Source organism: Schistocerca gregaria, chromosome 1 (genome assembly GCF_023897955.1).
Source record: "Schistocerca gregaria isolate iqSchGreg1 chromosome 1, iqSchGreg1.2, whole genome shotgun sequence".
NCBI lineage: Eukaryota > Metazoa > Arthropoda > Insecta > Orthoptera > Acrididae > Schistocerca > Schistocerca gregaria.
The window spans coordinates 831,159,855-831,180,677 of NC_064920.1; the positions used below are offsets into that span (position 1 = coordinate 831,159,855).

General features: G+C 36.1%; 1 protein-coding gene across 2 annotated transcripts in view; it reads right to left on the reverse strand.

Moving 5' to 3' along the window:
• Positions 1 to 1,276: 1,276 nt before the first annotated feature.
• Positions 1,277 to 20,823, reverse strand: part of LOC126272032 (tektin-1) — a 151,714-nt gene continuing 132,167 nt past the window's right edge. Inside the window, exons 7-9 of one of the 2 annotated variants that reach the window (XM_049974550.1) lie at positions 15,971 to 16,107; positions 11,922 to 12,003; positions 1,277 to 1,571 (exon numbers count right to left, since the gene is read on the reverse strand). In XM_049974550.1, coding sequence (XP_049830507.1) covers positions 1,434 to 1,571; positions 11,922 to 12,003; positions 15,971 to 16,107 — 357 coding nt within the window. In that variant the 3' untranslated portion in view covers positions 1,277 to 1,433. The remainder of the gene's footprint in view (positions 1,572 to 11,921; positions 12,004 to 15,970; positions 16,108 to 20,823) is intronic. The other variant, XM_049974541.1, reaches the window with a different exon arrangement.

Below are 20,823 nucleotides of genomic sequence, written 5' to 3' on the forward strand. Positions count from 1 at the left end.
CCTAATACAAACATCTGGTTAACAAGAGCCTCATGATACATATACCCTCTTATAAAGTTATTGTGGAAAATGATTCACAGTTTCAAATTAATAGCAGCATTTGAATATACAGCACTAGAAATAAAAGAGCCTCCACAACTTCCAACTTGATCTTAACGTTGCACAGAAAGTTGTTGGCAAATAGTGTAAACAGTTTCAAATGAAGGTTAAATAATTTTGCTTGGTGACCCTTTCTACCCTATAGGCAAATTTCTAAAATGAGAATATTTGTTTGTGGCTGAGGAAAATTTATAATATTTTATTGTAGATTAAGACTGAAGTAAAAACTGAAAAATCTTATTGTACAAACAATCAGTGGGAAGCCAGATTTTACTCAGAAAAAATACCTTATTTGTAAACCTACTGACATGTTTCACATGATAATAAGTTGTTACAAGAATGGTTCATGATGTCATATGCAAATAATTAACTCAAAAGCTTACTTTATTTTGTACTTACTTATATGTCTACAGTGGAAACACATTTCACAAAAAATATTTTTTTTCATTATTTTATTTTACCATTGGTAAACTCATTTTCAGGAGATGATAAATAAACAGTTTTGTACAGATGAGCCTAATTTCCTATTCTGTGCTCTTCTAACTAGTTTCATAATACTGACAAAACTACCACCTGACTCTCATGTTTGAAACAAAAGCTTGGACCACCTACTCCCCTGATATTTTTGTCAGTTAAAGTGACCCCACAGCTCTCCATAGGGCATTGTTATAACTAATTATGAAGAATCCTCCAGTAATTATTCAAATGAATGATTGCTTGTGTCATTGAATCAATTTCTGAGTACCAGATGTAACAAATACTCCACACAGCTCCCCCCTTTGGATGAAGATTTTTGTTATTTTTTATGAGTAAAACAAATCAGCTTGCTTATCTTACAGAATCATTCTCAGAAATAATGTCAGCAACTTGCTTTGTTAACTCATCTTTTTAACTCATATGGAATCTGTTCAAAATATTGTTTTGCTGCCAGTCATTCTGTAGGTTTACATACAAAAAGAAGACAAATAAAACAAAAGCTAATTATTTTCTTTTCAATATTAAATGGGAAATTATGGTTTGTGATTAAGTTAAATGACCAACAGCTATCCCAAAAAATTCTCTGTACATCTTCTGACCATTTAGCTGACCTCTTCTCTAAATAACTGTTATTATATTGTAATTTCCAAACATGAACTAAAAACCATTCCACTCTCTCACAGAAAAGTAAACTAATAAGTAAATGTTTACAGTTTTATTTATTTTTTTAATATTAATACATGTAGCTGTATGTAATGTTTGTTAGACACTCAAGTGATTCACAGGTAGCATGAAAAAAGGAAAAAAATAAGAAACATTTCATTATAATTCATAGCCCAGCAAAATTTATGTTAGAATTAATATATTGGATAATCCATGCTTTGCCTTAATGTCATACATTCCACCTCATCAATTTTCAATGTGTTTGTCTTGATGTTGATTTCCTCTTCCAGTTGCAGTTGTGTCTTCAGCAGGAACCGCATAGAAGCCTGTGCCTGAAAGTATGTAAGTTGTTGTTTCACACTAATTACACCATACAGAAAAAAATATATTACACAATATTTACAACAAATAATATCTGTCTGTTTACAAACAGTTAACCAAACAGATCAGGATATTAAGAAAAATAGACTGGCAATGAGAAAAACATTGAAGCCTCAGCTGTTGGAGATGAGAGTACCTCTGATGGTGAGAAAAGGACAGTGCAGCAAATTGCCGTACCCTGAAAGAAGTGTCATAAAAGTAAGAATGGTGTATAACGGACTAAAGGCAATGACATATATTAAAAATATACAGAAAACATTGGGAGCAGTCAGAAAAGAAGAACATGAAATGTAGTAATAATCTGTAAACTGCAGAGGATAGGGAACAAAACATATCAAAATAGTATTAGGAAGAAAATCATAAAACATTAAGTGATACTCAGAAGAAAATGAGATTTAAACAGTTATGGGAAACAAGCTTGTGAAATGTGTTAAGAAGAGGGCTCATACATGTTCACATCTGTACTCCACACTCCACTATACAGTATGTAGTGTATGAGAATAATTTTGCCTCTTGCTACTCACTCATGAGTAACTTACCCAGATACCACCATTTTTTTCTCTCTTAATGGGATGACACCAGTGTCTATTGAAAATGCAGTACAGTTAAATTTATGAGTGATACTTGGAAATATTTAAGTCCTTCACTAGGTTAAGTTAGTGGTCAATAAAAGTACCTGTGGTACATCATTGATAATTATCCTCACTGTTATCACATTATGGCTCTACTTTTATCTTAGTGAAATCACTAAGATTTTTCCAGCAATAAATACAGTATACCATTGATGTCCAGCAATATATATATATATATATTCTTTGTCTAATTAAGATTACACTGCTGTTTATTTCTGTTTCCACCCAACTTTTTGCTGTTGATATTAGGTATGTATGCAATGTTATCATTAAGTGACCTCAGTGTAGTGACCTCAGTGTACTTTTTTGTACCTGCTATGAGCTATATTTCTTTCCACAACAAATTGAAGTTACCAGTTTCTGGTTCTGTAGTTTCTACACTTAAGTATCAACTAACTGCCTTATAGTGAAATTTTTCTAATTAAAAAAAAAATCTTCATGTGCATGTCTCCAATACCTTACCTACCTGAGATCACGGAAATGTCAGATCCACCTTCCATTCAGCATGAAACCAGAAGATTGCATTCAGTTCTGGGCATCTCGCCCTGTCGCATACACACGTAAAAGCAGAGAAGGAATTTACATGGACCAGATGGACATTCAAGAGTCAAGTTTGCATTGCAGGCCCAAGTTGCAGCCCTAGAATTCTGATGCTCTGATGTACAGAGAAATCCAAATAATATAAGTGGTGAAACAAGCCTGGGGGTCCACTACTACTGCCCTCCAAATTATGGTTAACAGAGAGATTTGGGAAACTGTCAATGCAGGCCACATGGCCAATGTGACTCAATCTGATTGATACCTTAGTAATTTAACAGTTAATGTGGGCTTTTAAACAGAGCTTGCAGACGAGTCCACAATGATCATTATGTTCATTTCCTTATCTTTCTCGTTTCCACCTAGCCCCTCAATTTTGATATATTGGTTATTTCTGTTTGCTTCCTGAGCAGCTCTTTACAGTGTATTGGGTCTGAATTTAATACATTTTTCCAGCATCAGCTGATTACTGCTCTTATTTCCCAGTACTATATTTCTTTTATCTGCAAATTCAGACATGGTTGTTAGAGACCATTATTCCATGAACCATGGACCTTGCCGTTGGTGGGGAGGCTTGCGTGCCTCAGCGATACAGATAGCCGTACCATAGGTGCAACCACAACGGAGGGGTATCTGTTGAGAGGCTAGACAAATGTGTGGTTCCTGAAGAGGGGCAGCAGCCTTTTCAGTAGTTGCAGGGGTTATCCAGATAGTATGGATGATTGACTGATGTGGCCTTGTAATAATAACCAAAACGGCCTTGCTGTGCTGGTACTGCGAACGGCTGAAAGCAAGGGGAAACTACGGCCGTAATTTTTCCCGAGGGCATGCAGCTTTACTGTATGATTAAATGATGATGGCATCCTCTTGGGTAAAATATTCTGGAGGTAAAATAGTCCCCCATTCAGATCTCCGGGCGGGGACTACTCAAGAGGATGTCATTATCAGGAGAAAGAAAACTGGAGTTCTACGGATCGGAGCATGGAATGTCAGATAGTTAAAGTTAGATATAGTGGCAATTAGTGAAGTTCAGTGGCAGGAGGAACAAGACATCTGGTCAGGTGACTACAGGGCTATAAGCACAAAATCAAATAGGGGTAATGCAGGAGTAGGTTTAATAATGAATAGGAAAATAGGAATGCGGGTAAGCTACTACAAACAGCATAGTGAACGCATTATTGTGGCCAAGATAGATACGAAGCCCACACCTACTACAGTAGTACAAGTTTATATGCCAACTAGCTCTGCAGATGACGAAGAAATTGAAGACATGTATGATCAAATAAAATAAATTATCCAGATAGTGAATGGAGATGAAAATTTAATAGTCATGGGTGACTGGAATTTGGTAGTAGGAAAAGGGAGAGAAGGAAACGTAGTAGGTGAATATGGACTGGGGCAAAGAAATGAAAGAGGAAGGCGCCTGGTAGAATTTTGCACAGAGCACAACTTAATAATAGCTAACACTTGGTTCAAGAATCATAAAAGAAGGCTGTATACATGGAAGAAGCCTGGAGATACTAAAAGATATCAGATATATTATATAATGGTAAGACAGAGATTCAGGAACCAGGTTTTAAATTGTAAGGCATTTCCAGGGGCAGATGTGGACTCTGACCACAATCTATTGGTTATGACCTGTAGATTAAAAGTGAAGAAACTGCAAAAAGGTGGAAATTTAAGGAGATGGGACCTGGATAAACTGAGAGAACCAGAGGTTGTACAGAGTTTTAGGGAGAGCATAAGGGAGCAATTGACAGGAATGGGGGAAAGAAATACAGTAGAAGAAGAATGGGTAGCTTTGAGGGATGAAGTAGTGAAGGCAGCAGAGGATCAAGTAGGTAAAAAGACAAGGGCTAGTAGAAATCCGTGGGTAACAGAATAAATATTGAATTTAATTGATGAAAGGAGAAAATATAAAAATGCAGTAAATGAAGCAGGCAAAAATGAATACAGATGTCTCAAAAATGAGATCAACAGGAAGTGCAAAATGGCTAAGCAGGGATGGCTAGAGGACAAATGTAAGGATGTAGAGCAGAAAGGTGGAAGGAGTATATAGAGGGTCTATAACAGGGCGATGTACTTGAGGACAATATTATGGAATTGGAAGAGATGTAGATGAAGATGAAATGGGAGATACGATACTGCGTGTAGAGTGTGACAGAGCACTGAAAGACCTGAGTCGAAACAAGGCCCTGGGAGTAGACAACATTCCATTGGAACTACTGACGGCCTTGGGAGAGCCAGTCCTGACAAAACTCTACCATCTGGTGAGCAAGACGTATGAGACAGGCGAAGTAACCTCAGACTTCAAGAAGAATATAATAATTCCAATCCCAAAGAAAGCAGGTGTTGACATATGTGAAAATTACCGAACAATCAGTTTAATAAGTCACAGCTGCAAAATACTAAAGCGAATTCTTTACAGACAAATGGAAAAACTAGTAGAAGCCGACTTCGGGGAAGATCAGTTTGGATTCCGTAGAAATGTTGGAACACCTGAGGCAATACTGACCCTACGACTTATATTAGAAGCTAGATTAAAGAAGGAAAAACCTACGTTTTTAGCATTTGTAGACTTAGAGTAAGCTTTTGACAATGTTGACTGGAATACTCTCTTTCAAATTCTAAAGGTGGCAGGGGTAAAACACAGGGAGCGAAAGGCTATTTACAATTTGTACAGAAACCAGATGGCAGTTATAAGAGTCAAGGGACATGAAAGGAAAGTAGTGGTTGGGAAGGGAGTGAGACAGGGTTGTAGTCTCTCCCCGATGTTATTCAATCTGTATATTGAGCAAGCAGTAAAGGAAACAAAAGAAAAATTCGGAGTAGGTATTAAAATCCATGGAGAAGAAATAAAAACTTTGAGGTTCGCTGATGACATCGTAATTCTGTCAGAGACAGCAAAGGACTTGGAAGAGCAGTTGAACGGAATGGATAGTGTCTTGAAAGGAGGATCTAAAATGAACATCAACAAAAGCAAAACGAGGATAATGGAATGTAGTCGAATTAAGTCGGGTGATGCTGAAGGAATTAGATTAGGAAATGAGACACTTAAAGTAGTAAAGGAGTTTTGCTATTTGGCGAGCAAAATAACTGATGATTGTCGAAGTAGAGAGGATATAAAATGTAGACTGGCAATGGCAAGGAAAGCGTTTCTGAAGAAGAGAAATTTGTTAACATCGAGTATAGATTTAAGTGTCAGGAAGTCATTTCTGAAAGTATTTGTATGGAGTGTAGCCATGTATGGAAGTAAAACATGGACAATAACTAGTGTGGACAAGAAGAGAATGGAAGCTTTCGAAATGTGGTGCTACAGAAGAATGCTGAAGATTAAACGGGTAGATCAAATAACTAATGAGGAGGTATTGAACAGGATTGGGGGGAAGAGAAGATGGGCACAACTTGACCAGAAGAAGGGATCGGTTGGTAGGACATGTTCTGATGCATCAAGGGATCACAAATTTAGCATTGGAGGGCAGCGTGGAGGGTAAAAATCACAGAGGGAGACCAAGAGATCAATACACAAAGCAGATTCTGAAGAATGTAGGTTGCAGTAGGTACTGGGAGATGAAGAAGCTTGCACAGGACAGAGTAGCATGGAGAGCTGCATCAAACCAGTCTCAGGACTGAAGACCACAACAACAGCATTATGTTTGACATTTTACCTACATGTTGTGTTTTCTTGATCTGGGGCTATGATTAAATTTTCATTTCTTATATGATTTGTACATCTTTTCATATTTCATTTCCTCAAAATGAAGGACATGGCAACTTTCACATCTGGAGATGTGATTTTTATTTATTTTTCCCTATAATCCTCCTCTGCAACCTTCTCTTCCTGCAATTTGTGATGTACAGTCTCAAACATAAAAACTGACTGCCAGCCAGTCACCACAGAGACTAAGTTCGAGAAGTTCAGCTAAGGTGGCCAACAAAAACCAACAACGTCTGACAAGTCCAGCTATCTGCACAATCTGACAACACTGTAAGATGAGGAAGTGTTGTCTACTTCCAAGATGTTATCATGTTGTGTGAGCACATGGTCTAGTGGTAATCATTGTTCATTCTAAACTTATATTTGTATGTTCGCATCCAACTTTGTCTCCCCCCTTTTTTTATTCTTTTACCATATTTCAGCCCTCACCTTAAGTTATGAGTCTGATTGAACATTGAAGATAATTTGCTTCACATTCTACTACCAGTAATAAAAAATACTTCAAAAAACAGTTCTATAGGACAGCTCATCGCGATTAGAACAGCTCCGCTTGCGTGTTTGCTCCTGCGGCAGCGGCTACCAGCCACTGGCCGGATGCTACCTGCCACCTGAAATCAGGTGCCACCCAGGTGAATGCTGCATGATGGTGTCAGTGTATGTATCAACTGTCATTTTCGAATTTGAAAACCTAGTTATCATCTTGCAGTTAAGCACTGGATTTTGCATACTTGGAAATCATGAACTACGGTTAAAGCTTGTAAAATTGGTCGCAAGAGGAAAAAGGTATAACATCTGCAACACAATATTTACTTTTGGTATAATACAGGGGCAGCTTGAAAGATTTTAACTGTGTGTGGAGTGAGTGCTTTTGCGGAAAATATATCAGTAAAATATATTCATGTTTCAACAAAGATCATTCTCACATGAATGATTTCCCACATTAAGGAAGTCTCTACTACTGATATAAGTGATGGATTACCATTTAACCCTCATGTGAAATTTGCATTCAACAGGCAAGTTTCAGAAGTCTGGTGTAGGAGTACTGCATGCTCTAACTCAAAACAACAAAAATCAATGGAGTTACTAGTATTGCAGTTTTGCTTGAATGTCATCAGGTCACACATTGAGCACTCCTACACAATTCTGTTGTAGCGATTCACATTGAACATTACTTAAGTTTCTTCTGCTTGGTCCATTGATGAATGAATGAGAAATTTTCATGCTTCACAAAATTTATTCACATTAATTTACATCCGAACTGCACACTCGTCATGTAAACAAAACACGGAGAGACTTCACTGATATCTTTGACTTCATAAAGTAACTTCAAAAACTGACTCACCGCAGCATTGCTGCATCTCTTTATATACAATTTTAACAGTAACATCCAAAATAAAGCATTATTTATTCTGTACAATTTTGATGTTACAACAAAAATTTACAAAATGTAAAGAAACTGATGTATCGTGCATTACTTTAGTTACATAATTAATTACAGTTTGGATTTGATTACTAACATACAATGGTAGTACAGAACTCATGCTTTATCTGATTATATACATATATATAAAATACTGGAAATTTGAAAACTGTGAGATGTAACCAATTGGAGAGTTAATTAGAAATGGAATTACAAGGAATATTAATTACATAGGAAGACATAAAAAATAAATAACAAATGAAAATACATTGCTCGGTAATAACTTTTAAGCTGTTTCTCAAGATAGTGAGGTTTTCTGATACTTGATTTTTAGATTACCATTTTGTTAATTATAAGCATTGATTTTTCATACTAACATCTCTGCAGTCTCTAGTTATTGGTAAGGACTTTTTACTTCAATTTCTTGATTAGTTACTCAATTTAGTATATGTACATAATTTTATCAATGACAACAATCCACTGATAATTCCAACAATGCATGTCCTTCTAGAACATTCCACATGCCTTTGCAATGAATATGAAGTTTTTTATCAGACAGGACAGAACGATACATATAAGGACACACATACAAGGCCTTAGGAAGCACTAAATTGTCCGATAACTATCCGGATGCATATAAAAAATGTGGTATCAGACATTTTATGAGTCGGTGAGGGAGTCTGTACTGTTATACTGTTATTGGTGACAAATGATGATGCCTTTATCATTAACTTCCTAAGAATAAATTGATGGCAGAGCCCTACCAAAATACGTACACTTGAGCAAAGGTAGCGTGAATGTATTTTCCATCCGATAGCTCAGAAAGTGTGTTTTACACTACAAATTCTTCCCAAAGGGTGTGTCCATCACAGCTGGAATTTGTTGCCAACAATTGAAACACATTTCAGTCGCAATGTAAGAAAGTCAACTGACAAAACTATATCATGTATGCTACTGAATGATAACACACTGTGTTGACTTGAGAAACAAAAGTATCCAGGAGATCGACGGGGAAGTCATCTCTCAGGTACTTGTATTGATAGGACAGTCATCTCTCAGGCACTTGTTCCTCTGAAAAACATTAAGTGTCAGTAAGATGATTGTGCCTATTTTAACACCAATTAGTAGGATATTACTAACTTTTGACTTCAAAAAGGTCTGTATTTACTTCATGTCCTATATCATACTAAAGTATTACGAAAATGTGGAAGTTCATAGATAAAATTATGTATTCACAATGACAACAAATATGTCAGCAGAAAACAAAAGTGCATTATGAATTATGAAGTTTCATAAGGTTTTTGCTCTGACACTAAGGGATACTGAAAGTAGCAAGATGAATTTCGCTCAAGTGTTGTCTGAGAATTCCCTCATTGAGTTTCTATGTGCCTGCTCCTAGCTGTGCTACAAAAGAAGTAAAAATCTGGCTTTCAGTGAGTCTCAAAAGGTGGACAAAAGCAGCTTGCACCACATACGTAAGCACGTTACCTTGGAGCTAATGAAGAGGTGCAGCATGTGGGTCTTACTTACTGGCACAGTAGACGCTATGACAGATAAATCGCAACATAAGAGACGAGAGTGGCTGTATTGCCCATGTGGTATGACTTTCATGGACTCAAAAGCATTAACTGATATGCTTATATCACATAATTGTAAAAACCACTTTTTTGTCTTCAGAATATTGCAGTATGAACACAACGATTTCATAGGATTCCTGTTCTTAATTTCGTTGTCATCGTTATCAATGAAAGTAGAGGAGGAGAAAAAGAATCTGACTTGAAATACTATTTCCAGCCGGTTTTGAATCTTTCACTACACTTGCAGTTTGAACATACAGCGAGGTATCAAGAATGTGAGGATTCACTCAAAGCTGTTGTCTATGTTAGGGTAGAAAGATTTAGGTTTCCCACAAAGTAAGCAATGAGAGACACAGTAATTAATGCACAAAGTAACCATCTCACATTCGTAAATTTTCCAAATCACTGCCAGTTGTTAAACATTAACTGTTCTGAAAGTACAACTATATCTAGTGAAATGAGTAGGTTAATGAAGCTCCAGTCCATCACTATCACTGAGTTGCCAATCATTTTCCAAATAGCACTTAAGAAAGAAATCTGTGTGTGTGTGTGTGTGTGTGTGTGTGTGTGTGTGTGTGTGTGTGTGTATGTGTGTGGTGTCAGACACGTCTCAAAGAACATACTCTATGAATTGAAACAGGAATCCTTGTTAATCAATTAAATATTAAAGTACAGATGTCCAGGCTGTTACAGGGCATTATAATGTAGCTACTTCGACAAATTTGTGCCTAACGGGCTCTCTACCAGGTTCGTGGTTTCTTTTCCTTCAGGCATTTCCACTCACCACACAAATATGCATATATAGAGTGTTTCAGGAGGAATAGTAGATATTTTAGCAGGTGGTAGACTAGACAAATTGTATAAAAAATTCCATGTTAATGTGTCCACTTTTTATTGAGTACAGAGATACAGCTGTTAGTACGTAACCCTAACAGTCTCAAAGCAAAGCCAAATGAGAACATTCAAAGTCCATTTTCAAAAATTCACCCACCAACATCAATGCACTTTTGACATCTCTTGATAACACCACATGTAGCTTTTCTGATATCATCTTTGCATTGTTTTATGAGGGCTGTACTATTCATAATCCAAACGATCAAATTAGCTCTTGGGTTTACTTTTCCTCTGCAGACTTCGCCTTTCAGCTGTCTCCATAGTCTACCACCTGCTAAAATATCTACTATTCCTCCTGAAACACTCTGTATATCCATATTTGTGTGGTGTGTGGACATGCCAGAAGGCAAAGACAGCATGAACCTGGTTTAGAACTTGTTAGGCACAAATTCTCATCTGTCGAAGTAGACGTATTATAGCGCCCTGGGCATCTGTACTTTATCGATTTGTAGAATCTTTTCTTTCGGACATGTCTAACAGTGCGTGCACACACACACACACACACACACACACACACACACACACACACACACACATGCAGAGAGAGAGAGAGAGAGAGAGAGAGAGATGAGGTTGGATGCGAACACACAACTATAAAGTTCCGAATGCACAATGGTTAGTTCACATGGCAGAAGAACATCTCAAAGTAGACAACACTTCCTCCTGACACTTCTGCATCTTACAGTATTGCCAGATTGTGCAGATGGCTGGACTTAACATTTTCTGGGATGGTCAGTTTTATTGCCTACTTTAAGTGAACGACTTTGACTTAGTCTCTGCGACGGCTGGCCAGCAGTCTGTTTTTGTGTCTAAGACTGTACCTTCTGCATTTCTTGCTTTTATGTTTATGTTTTTTTTCAAAGGCAAAGAGAAAAGGTGAAGGTGGCCTAGTATAGAGACTGCACCTACTGTCATGTGTTTTCAATTTTCAAATGTTAAGAAAAGAATGTTTTTTCCTGTTCCTTGGTAAGAGGAAGGGCTCTCTCTCTGTTAATGAACAAAGGTAGATGCGCATTATTTCAGAGCAAAATTGGTGGTAGCCAAAGGTCTGCATTTTTTATGTGAGTAGAAGAAATAATGTAGTGGTATTTCTTCAGTGAAAAATTGAGTTGTTATTCCAAGTAGTACAGTAATATATAAAAATCCAAGTAGTCCACCTGTGTACTTCAGATTTATTATGAAGGTCCGATTACAAAAGGAATAATGGACACCATCAAGATTTTGTAGGTGAATACAGCGATTGGAATTAGTATTATTAATTGGTAAGCCTAAATCTACAAGAAGAGAAAGACTATTTCGTTTATGTAGGACTAATATGAAAAGATTCTTTACCCATTTACAGGCATAGCTCAACTTATTGTGCTTGTCCGACACACTGGAAAATTAATCTCATTATTTCCATATATCTAAATATTTATTTAGGGAGACAGTATAAGTTCACTAGCTATTTTCAGGCCACATCTTAATAATTCAAAAGATTTATCAGTAAACTAATTATAAAGATTATTTCTATAACTACTCACCTCAGAGCGAGCTTGTTGCAACCACGTAATACTATCCTTCAAGTCTTCTGTCTCAGCAAGAAGTTTGATTTCCACCTCATCCCTGCCAAAAATTTAAAAAATAATGTAAAAATACACCTCCTGTGGTGTTCTAATGTTCTTAGATAACATCATGTAACAATAATAACATGAAAAACCAAAGTGAATAATGTATGCTGTTTACTGAAAGCCTGTAAAACAGGAGGCCAACAAAATTTAAACCCTTAAGGATAGCAGCGAATATACAAGTATAGATGGCCAATATACAGCTCTCTACATAATTATTATACGACTGGAATACTTAAATTATTGAGGCTGTATTCTTCATGTGTCAATTTCTACTTTCCAAAGTGGAATGTAACAATTCCTGCAATATTCACCTAATTTTTAAAAGCAAATATACACTTGTACTTCTGCTTAATAATATCGTAGAAAATTATTCAAATTATGTTATTTTGTATTTCATTACTTTATGTTATAATAGAAAGGAACATTAGGAAAGTAGTCTAAAACATCGGGAAATATCTAAAAAATATTTACTTGATCAAAAAACTTTTTAATAATACAAATTTTTAAAACAGATTAAAAAGAATTAAATATGAGGATAATTGCAAACGTAAGGCCTTCAAAGCACAGGGACCATAGAGAAACTGTTTGTGTAGCTGTTGCCACATTGTATCTTTCTTTGCTCCCTCTGCTCACTACAGAAACCACTGTACATCCACTGGAACTTTCAGTCTTGGCTTGGCAGCAAAAGGTGTTAAACCAGTTGACATTCACCAACAGTTGATGGAAGTGTATGGAGAGTCATGTATGGATGTCAAAAATGTCCACAAGCAGTGTAGAGAGTCCGCAGATGGTCATACTGAAATGCATGATGAGGACGAAGCGGAAGATTGTTAATTTCTGAAGAGTCAATTGCAAAGGTCGAAAAAATTGTTCTTCAAGATTGACAGATCACTCTCGATGAGCTCTGCAATGTTGTTCCTGATGTTTCTCAATCCACCATTCACCAGATTCTGAGTCAAGTGTTGAAATTTCAGAAGGTGTGTGCAAGATGGGTTCCAATAATGCTGACAAAAGATCACAAATGACAATGCATTGAAACTTCCTGCCAATTTCTTCAACAGTATAGAGATAAGGAGAATCTTTTGGATTCAATAGTCATGGATGATGAAACGTAGACTTCCCACTTCACACCCGAGACCAAACAATAGTTACATAGCAGCAGCATTCCGATTCACACAGGCCATGAAAATTCAAAAGAATGCAGTCTGTTGGTAATATAATCACAGCTGTGTTTTGGGAATGAAAAAGGATATTGTTGATTGACTTCACGGTTCCTGGGGTAAAAATTAATGCCAACAGATACTGTCAGACATTAAAAATCTCAGCTGGGCCATTCAGAACTGAAGAAGAGAAATTTGAGCAAGGACATAAGCCTTCTCTATGATAATGCTCATCTCCACATTATCTGTCAAACCATGGATCATCTGCAATAATTTGGATGTTATATCATCACCCATCCACCCTACACTCTAAACTTAGTGCCTAGTGACTACCACTTGCTTCCCAATTTGAAAGTACACTTGGCTGGAAGTCACTTCAGTGATGACAACAAGGTGAAAGATGATGTTTGAAGCTTCTTCAATAGCATGGCTGCAGGTTGATATGACATGGGCATACAAAAACTGCTACAGTGTCTACAAAAATATAAAAATGTTCAAGCTTCAAAACTGAGTACAAGTAATTGTAAATAAATGTTTCTCTACCTTTTTTGGATTTCTAACCCCATACAGACAGTCCTGAGAATTTGTGCTTGTGATTTTTTATAGATATGACAATACTTAAAAATAAAGTGAAAAATGTGGGGTTCATGCAATAGATAATTGATGAATGGATAGTTCACCTAACTTACTAACAATTTTATTGCATAGAAATTGATAAGAAGTGTTCTGTGATCTTTTTTCTCAGTGTCAGCTGCTCTTTAGATTCCTCACTATTGCACTCTATTACACATGCCCCATGTTTTTCATTTTACATTTTATTAGTATTGTCACAGCTATTAAAAATTCACAAGTACTAATTTTCAGGACTATCTGTATGGGAGAGGAGAAATTATTTTGTAACTCTTAGTTTGTTTTAAAAACATTTTACATTAAAAAATTTTAATTAAATAATTATTTTCTGGTTTATAGTGTTGTGTGTATGAATATTTTTAATTAATTTTAACATTTTGATGGGATTACAGTAGATACCTGTGGTTAAATTAGAGATATATTTCAGTTTCTCACACAGACAATTAGCAGCAATAATTCTTAACAGAAAATATTTTCGACTGGTATAGAAAAAGAGGGATACATCAGTAGTACACAAAGTACCCTCCACCATATACCAGACAAGAACATGAGCTAATATTGCATTTTCATCCATTTCTGAGTTATGGGTAAAGTTTCAAGTCTGAAGTTCAATGGGAAGCTAGAAAACAGTTGCAAAATTTGTAACAAACAGACAGACAAAAAACCAAAGAACCCTTCTCCCCATGCCAGACAAGAAAATGGGTTGATTGCATTGTTATCCAGGTCTGAGCTAAATTCAAAGTTTCAAGTCTGTACCTCATCAGAAATTAGTTTAAAATCAATTGTAAAATTTTTACTGAACAGACAAACAGACAAGAAAGTGACTACGTATTAAAAAACATACTGTGACTACATGCTTTACTTTTGCATGGTTTTCATTGACTCATAATTATTCCTGAATGGCTGTGCAATCCATACACTGCCTGTAACATTTGAAGTTCAGAATATTACCATAAATTTCCCTATTACAATATTTGAAGTGCTGAGAACCATAGTGTGCTCCTGACATCTGTTGATCTGATGGTGAATGAACTTTACCTATATCTCTAGCTCCACACTGTGCATATGAACTTTAACAAAAAGCTGTATCACCAATTTCTCTATATTCATTTCCATATGGGTTCAAAGCACAAAGTATAATTTTGTTGCTTGGCACTGCTCAATTGTTATGTTGGGTACACTATGTAATTTAGTGTTTACATCATGTATATGGTAAAAATACTTCATATTCATAGGTATATCAGCAGTTTTATCTGAACCTCAAGCAACAGGACATGCTTAATGAAAATGATGATAATGAGGACCATGAAGGGTTGGAATAGGTCATACTTACGTATGTGTGTGTGTGTGTGTGTGTGTGATGTATTTAGTATCTGCTCTTTATGTTCTGATTTAGTTTCATATTAATTACAAATTTTACAACTGTAAAAAGGCACTATTGTCACTAGCCTACACATGGTAATTTTGAGAATTAACATTAATAATAAAGGTAATCTTAAATATTAATTAATATTTCATAAGGTGCAATGGGTACATTCCTTTTTTGTAGGAATTATAGGATGGTGAGACTTGGTTAAAAGACAATTCAGACCTAGAAACTGGGAGTTTTTCTATAAATTTGACTTTCACAAACATCTATTATACTCAAAACTTTGTTTCTGTGGTTTGGGTCCTTGTGGTTTACAGTATCCCATTTGATGTGCTCATAAATACCATGTTCAGATTGTACATATGGATTTTACAGATGGTTTTAGTTTGTGAAGTAAAGCTGAGATGAAATATTAATCATGAGTGCAGTTAATGAAGAAAACAATAATAAATAACCACTAGAGAAGTTGTTGATTATGTTGTGAGTACAGGAGATTATGTATTCATGAGATGACATGAAAACTGCTTGTAACTTTCAGACTCATATCTTTAAGGATAAGTATTCTGTACAGCATTACAGAAGGACAGCTGATAAGTGAAGAGGTATCAGGTTTAATGTGTAGTTGGGCAGAAATATCCAGCGATGGTAAAATATGAGACATGATACTGCAGTCAGGTGCTGAAGGGCAGAATTCACTGTAATGGATAGCAATACATGAGAAAATGAGAATCTGGCTGAAAACTTGTTTCCTACTATCACTAAGTTTGTTTTCAACTTATTTATTTATAGAACCAAATATTTACCTGCAGAGCTCTATATTAGGCCTTTGTGTTCTATTTAACATTCTTTTTTGAGCAAGTGCCAAAAAAGCTTCCTTATTAGTAATTTCTTTTTCAATCTGAGTAATATTACGAATCATTTCATTTGCTTTTTGTACTGTCTGCAACAGAGAAAAAGTTATATTTCACGTAACTTATATTGTTGTTATTCAATGCTGTCTGACAAAACTTCTCTGGTATGAAGCCTTTGTCATGTCTATGAACATATACACTGAGGTAACAAAAGTCATGGGATTGTGATTTGCACATACACAGACAGACTGTAGTATCGTGTACACAAGATGTAAAAGAGTATTGTATTGGTGGAGCTGCCATTTGTAATCACGTGGTTCATGTGAAACAGTTTTCAATGTGATTTTGGCTACACAAAGGGAATTAACAATCTTGAACATAGAATGGTACTGGAGCTGGACACATGGGACATTCCATTTTGGAAGTTGTTAGGGAATTCAGTATTCTGAGATCCAAAGTGTGAAGAGTAAGCTGAGACTATCAGATTTCAGACAATACCTCTCACAACAGACAACACAATGGCTGATGGCCTTCACTTAATGACCAACAGCAGTAGCAATGCTAACAGACAAGCAACACTGCGTGAAATAACCACAGAAATCAATGTGGGGCTTTCAGTGAATACATACATTAGAACAGTGTGGCAAAATTTGGCATTAATTGGCTATGGCAGCAAACAACCGATGCAAAGCCTGCTACATCTCTCCTGGGCTCGTGACCTTATAAGTTGGAAAACAGTGGCATGACCCCATCAAGCCATGGACGCAAGTAGTCAACAAGACACTGTGCAATCTGGTGGCGGCTCCATAATGATGTGGGCTGTGTTTACATGGAAACAGGTCTAACTGAGCCAATCGTTGACTGGAAATGATTATGTTCACCTATTTGGAGACCATTTCAGCCATACATGGACATCATGTTCCCAAACAATGATAGAATTTTTATGAATGACAGTGCTCCATGTCACCAGACCATAGTTGTTCATGACTGGACAGTTCGATAGAGTGACATGGCCACCCAGATTGCCTGACATGAATCCTATCAAACATTTATGGTCAGTTCATCCACAAAATCCTGCACTGACAACACTTTCACAATTCTGGACAGCTATAGAGGCAGCATGGCTCAATATTTCTACAGGGGAATTCCAACAACTTGTTGAGTCAAAGCCACATTAAGTTGCTACATTATGCTGAGCAAAAGGAGGTCTGATATGACATTAAGAGGTATCCCATAACTTTTGTTACCTCAGTGTGTTGTACCTACTGTATTCCTAAAAAATATATCAAAAGAATCAGCGAGAAATAAAATATGTAGTGGTACAAAAAGTACTCAACAATACTAATGCTAAAAGTTGTAATAGAAGTATGTACAATAAACTGAGCAACTGCCCAACTCTGGAAATGATTGTGTCATACCATAACATTTGAGCTAGTATAAGGTATTCTACTATGACAATGTGGTAAGTGTGGAACTAATAAATAGACAAGGCTCATACACAGACGCAGGTAGGCATCGAAGAACGCACTGTAACAACAATAAGCATGATTGCCATCTTATATGAAGGGCCACAGCACTATACACATTTGACCACAGAGTTGTCACTAAGTTTGAGCAGTACAATAAGTGTGGACCTGTCTGAATCAGTGATTTAATACTATTTACTAGGACTGGACTGGTGGCATGTATGCTATCACTTTGCATTCCATTGTTCAGAAACCAAAAATATCTCAGAGCAGCTAAGAGTATTATTGTGAAAAAAGTTGTGACTTGACTGCTACAGTAGAAGACACAATTAGAAAGTACGCACCTTATTAGGTTTTTCTTATAACTACACACACACACACACACACACACACACACACACACACACACACACACACGCGCGCGCGCGCGCGCGCGCACGCGACCTTAAATTAAAATCAGTCAACTGTCATTTACCATTCAACATACATACAACAGAATAGGCCTCTTTTCTTATACATACTCCACTGCAGAGTGAAAATTTCATTATGGAAATATCACTTACATGTGAAGAGTGTCCCATCCCACACCAGGTCTCCATAAGAAATGTGGGACTGCAACAGTCTAAAATGTAAGTCTTAGATATTCAGAAGTAACTGCACCTCTCAATTTATGCACTTGGTAGTTTACCCATGATATTCTTTCCCAAATATGAGTGACGAAATCTTAAAAGTTCAAAGGACTTATGTTTTATTTCATTAGACAGTCCTAATATAATATGTTGGGTATTATCTGGGTTATACAGACGTTTGTTGGGGGTGAACCATGTCACTTGTAATGTACCCCTCCCTCCTTCGTTGTCACAAATGTTTGTATGGTTTTAAAATTTGAGAGGAGTAAGATTAACAACAAACTTTTTGCTTATCTACTTTTCTCATGCAGTTGGCTCCAGTTACTCAAGTGTAGGGGTCTGTATCTTGGTGCTGAAATTTTCACATTTTAGGTTCTCATGGTCCAATTGATCTACATTAATTTGAAGAATGCCTGTACAGAGTTTTTCTTTTTTCAATGTTTATTTGCATCTCATTTTAGAATATCACACTGTCTTTACAATTTTCATGTTAACAAAGCCGAAATTACATTGTTCATCCCAAATACAAAAACATATCCAATCACATCAGAGACATGCCCACTATTACTTCACTCTGTAATAATAACTATATTCCAAAGGGCCTACAAATTTTTTCGACAAATGAATTTCTAGTAAATTATACTATTATTCTATAAATGAATCCAGAAATAAACATACTCAACAGAAGCAGATTGCATAATTAATAATAGAAATTTTAAGTTTACAAAATATTCTGTAGTTTCAATTGTTTCTAAAAAAAAAATTAATTGTACATTCAGAGCTAGTACATATCAATCACAGCAACAAAAATAAAGTAATTCAATTTCATGCTTTTTAACTTGAAATATAACACATTGTGTATAAAATTGTATGGAATTTTTCAGATATATGGTTGAGATAATATTGACCTGTCCAAAATTTGAATATATATCTAGTATCGACTACTTCTGCTGAGGAAAAGTAATGTCCCTTTACAATATCCCCCTCACAAAATTTGGAAACAATGTGTTTACAATCTTTTGTGACCTACTATAAGGTTTGCCAAATGTCGAACAAAATGATGTCAAAATATATAATATAGTGTATTGGGAAGATAATCCCCCTACTTGAAAAACCATACATTTATGAGGAATAACACTGTCCATGGCAGTGATGAAATTTCTAAACAAACAGTTCTATTAATACTTCATATAGGATAATCACTTGCCTAACAATTTACAAATTTCAGTCAGAACAATGGTGTAGCTGACAGATGCTTGAGTACGTTACGCAGCACCTATGGTCTCTTGTGAGCTGACTGGACCAGCAAGGGTGCAGCCATATAGGAGTATGGGATTGGATCCACCCACATCTATCAGTTCCCTCCCTATATTTCTCATCACATGCTCCAACGGATAGGTTACTTCTTGTCTAGCATTCACATCAAATCCTGCAACATTGTTTTGTGTAACAAGTAGGCTGTTTAATACTCCCCTCCCCCCCACCCACCCCCCTCCACATTGCACAGCATATGCTTTGCCTCTTTACATTGAAGGAAAAAAAGAAGACTAGTAAACAAGGTCTACATCAGACTGGATTAAAAAGTGTTCACATACAAAACTTTAATAAACAGAGCTAAATGCAATGAAAAAATGAACTAGTAAGGTGATACACGCAAACATTCTAAGATACAATTCCTAATTTTTACAGTACATGATATGAAAATTTATTGCTAGATGCTTGATGGCATGGTCCCATTTCAAAATTGTTAAAGGATCTACTCATTTAGTACCATGGCATATGTGTATCAACTTCTAAACCACAAACCTGTAACAGAACATAATTATGCAGTTGTATGAACCTGCAAAAATAGTGTAGTATAGTCAATAGATAAGACAGAACTTTAGAAATCTCATCATCTTACATACTACATTCCTGACAAACTAAACATAATTATATATTCGTATGAATCTGTAAACATAGTGTATACTTTCTTCCAGACCAGAACATGCATGCATGTTCAAAGGTCTTGTCTTTTACACTAAAAGTTAACAGTACCTGAGATTTTCCCAATTTCTTTGCTTACCAGTAACTCCTCTTATCTTTACACATACAATGGACATTTCCATGACATTCTTGATAAACTTGATCTTGTCCCTAAATTGTTCAGATACACCACTAATTGGGCTATCTGTATCAATCAAACAGTTGCTTTCCCACTGATTAATCTTAATTTTAATGTAAGGACACCCATAATCTGAATCATCTTCTCTGTTGTCAGACACTTCCTGCAAAAGATCACTTTCAATTTCATCAAATGCTACATCCACACTGTCTTTATAGGGTTTTATCAACTTTACTGGTATGATAGCATTACTTTGGGTACTCATGTTGTCAGGTAAAGACTGAACACAATGAATGGATTCCATGGCCCAATTAACATCACTAGTTACAGAAGGAACACAAAACACATTACTGCCAAAATTACATTTCCTCTTTAGATCTTCTTTCACTTCATTCCACTAATTTGTATACAAATTCTGACTATCGATAGTTAACTTATTGCAAAATGCACAATTATCTGTGTTATCATAAGTCTGGTTCCAAACAATCTTCAGAAAGTTTTCACCTTTATCCTCTAGGTTCACAGATAACCCACCTTACTGTTTGGATTACCACTCTACACGACATTAATGAACTGTTTTAGCTGGACTGGTATTCCATGACTCAC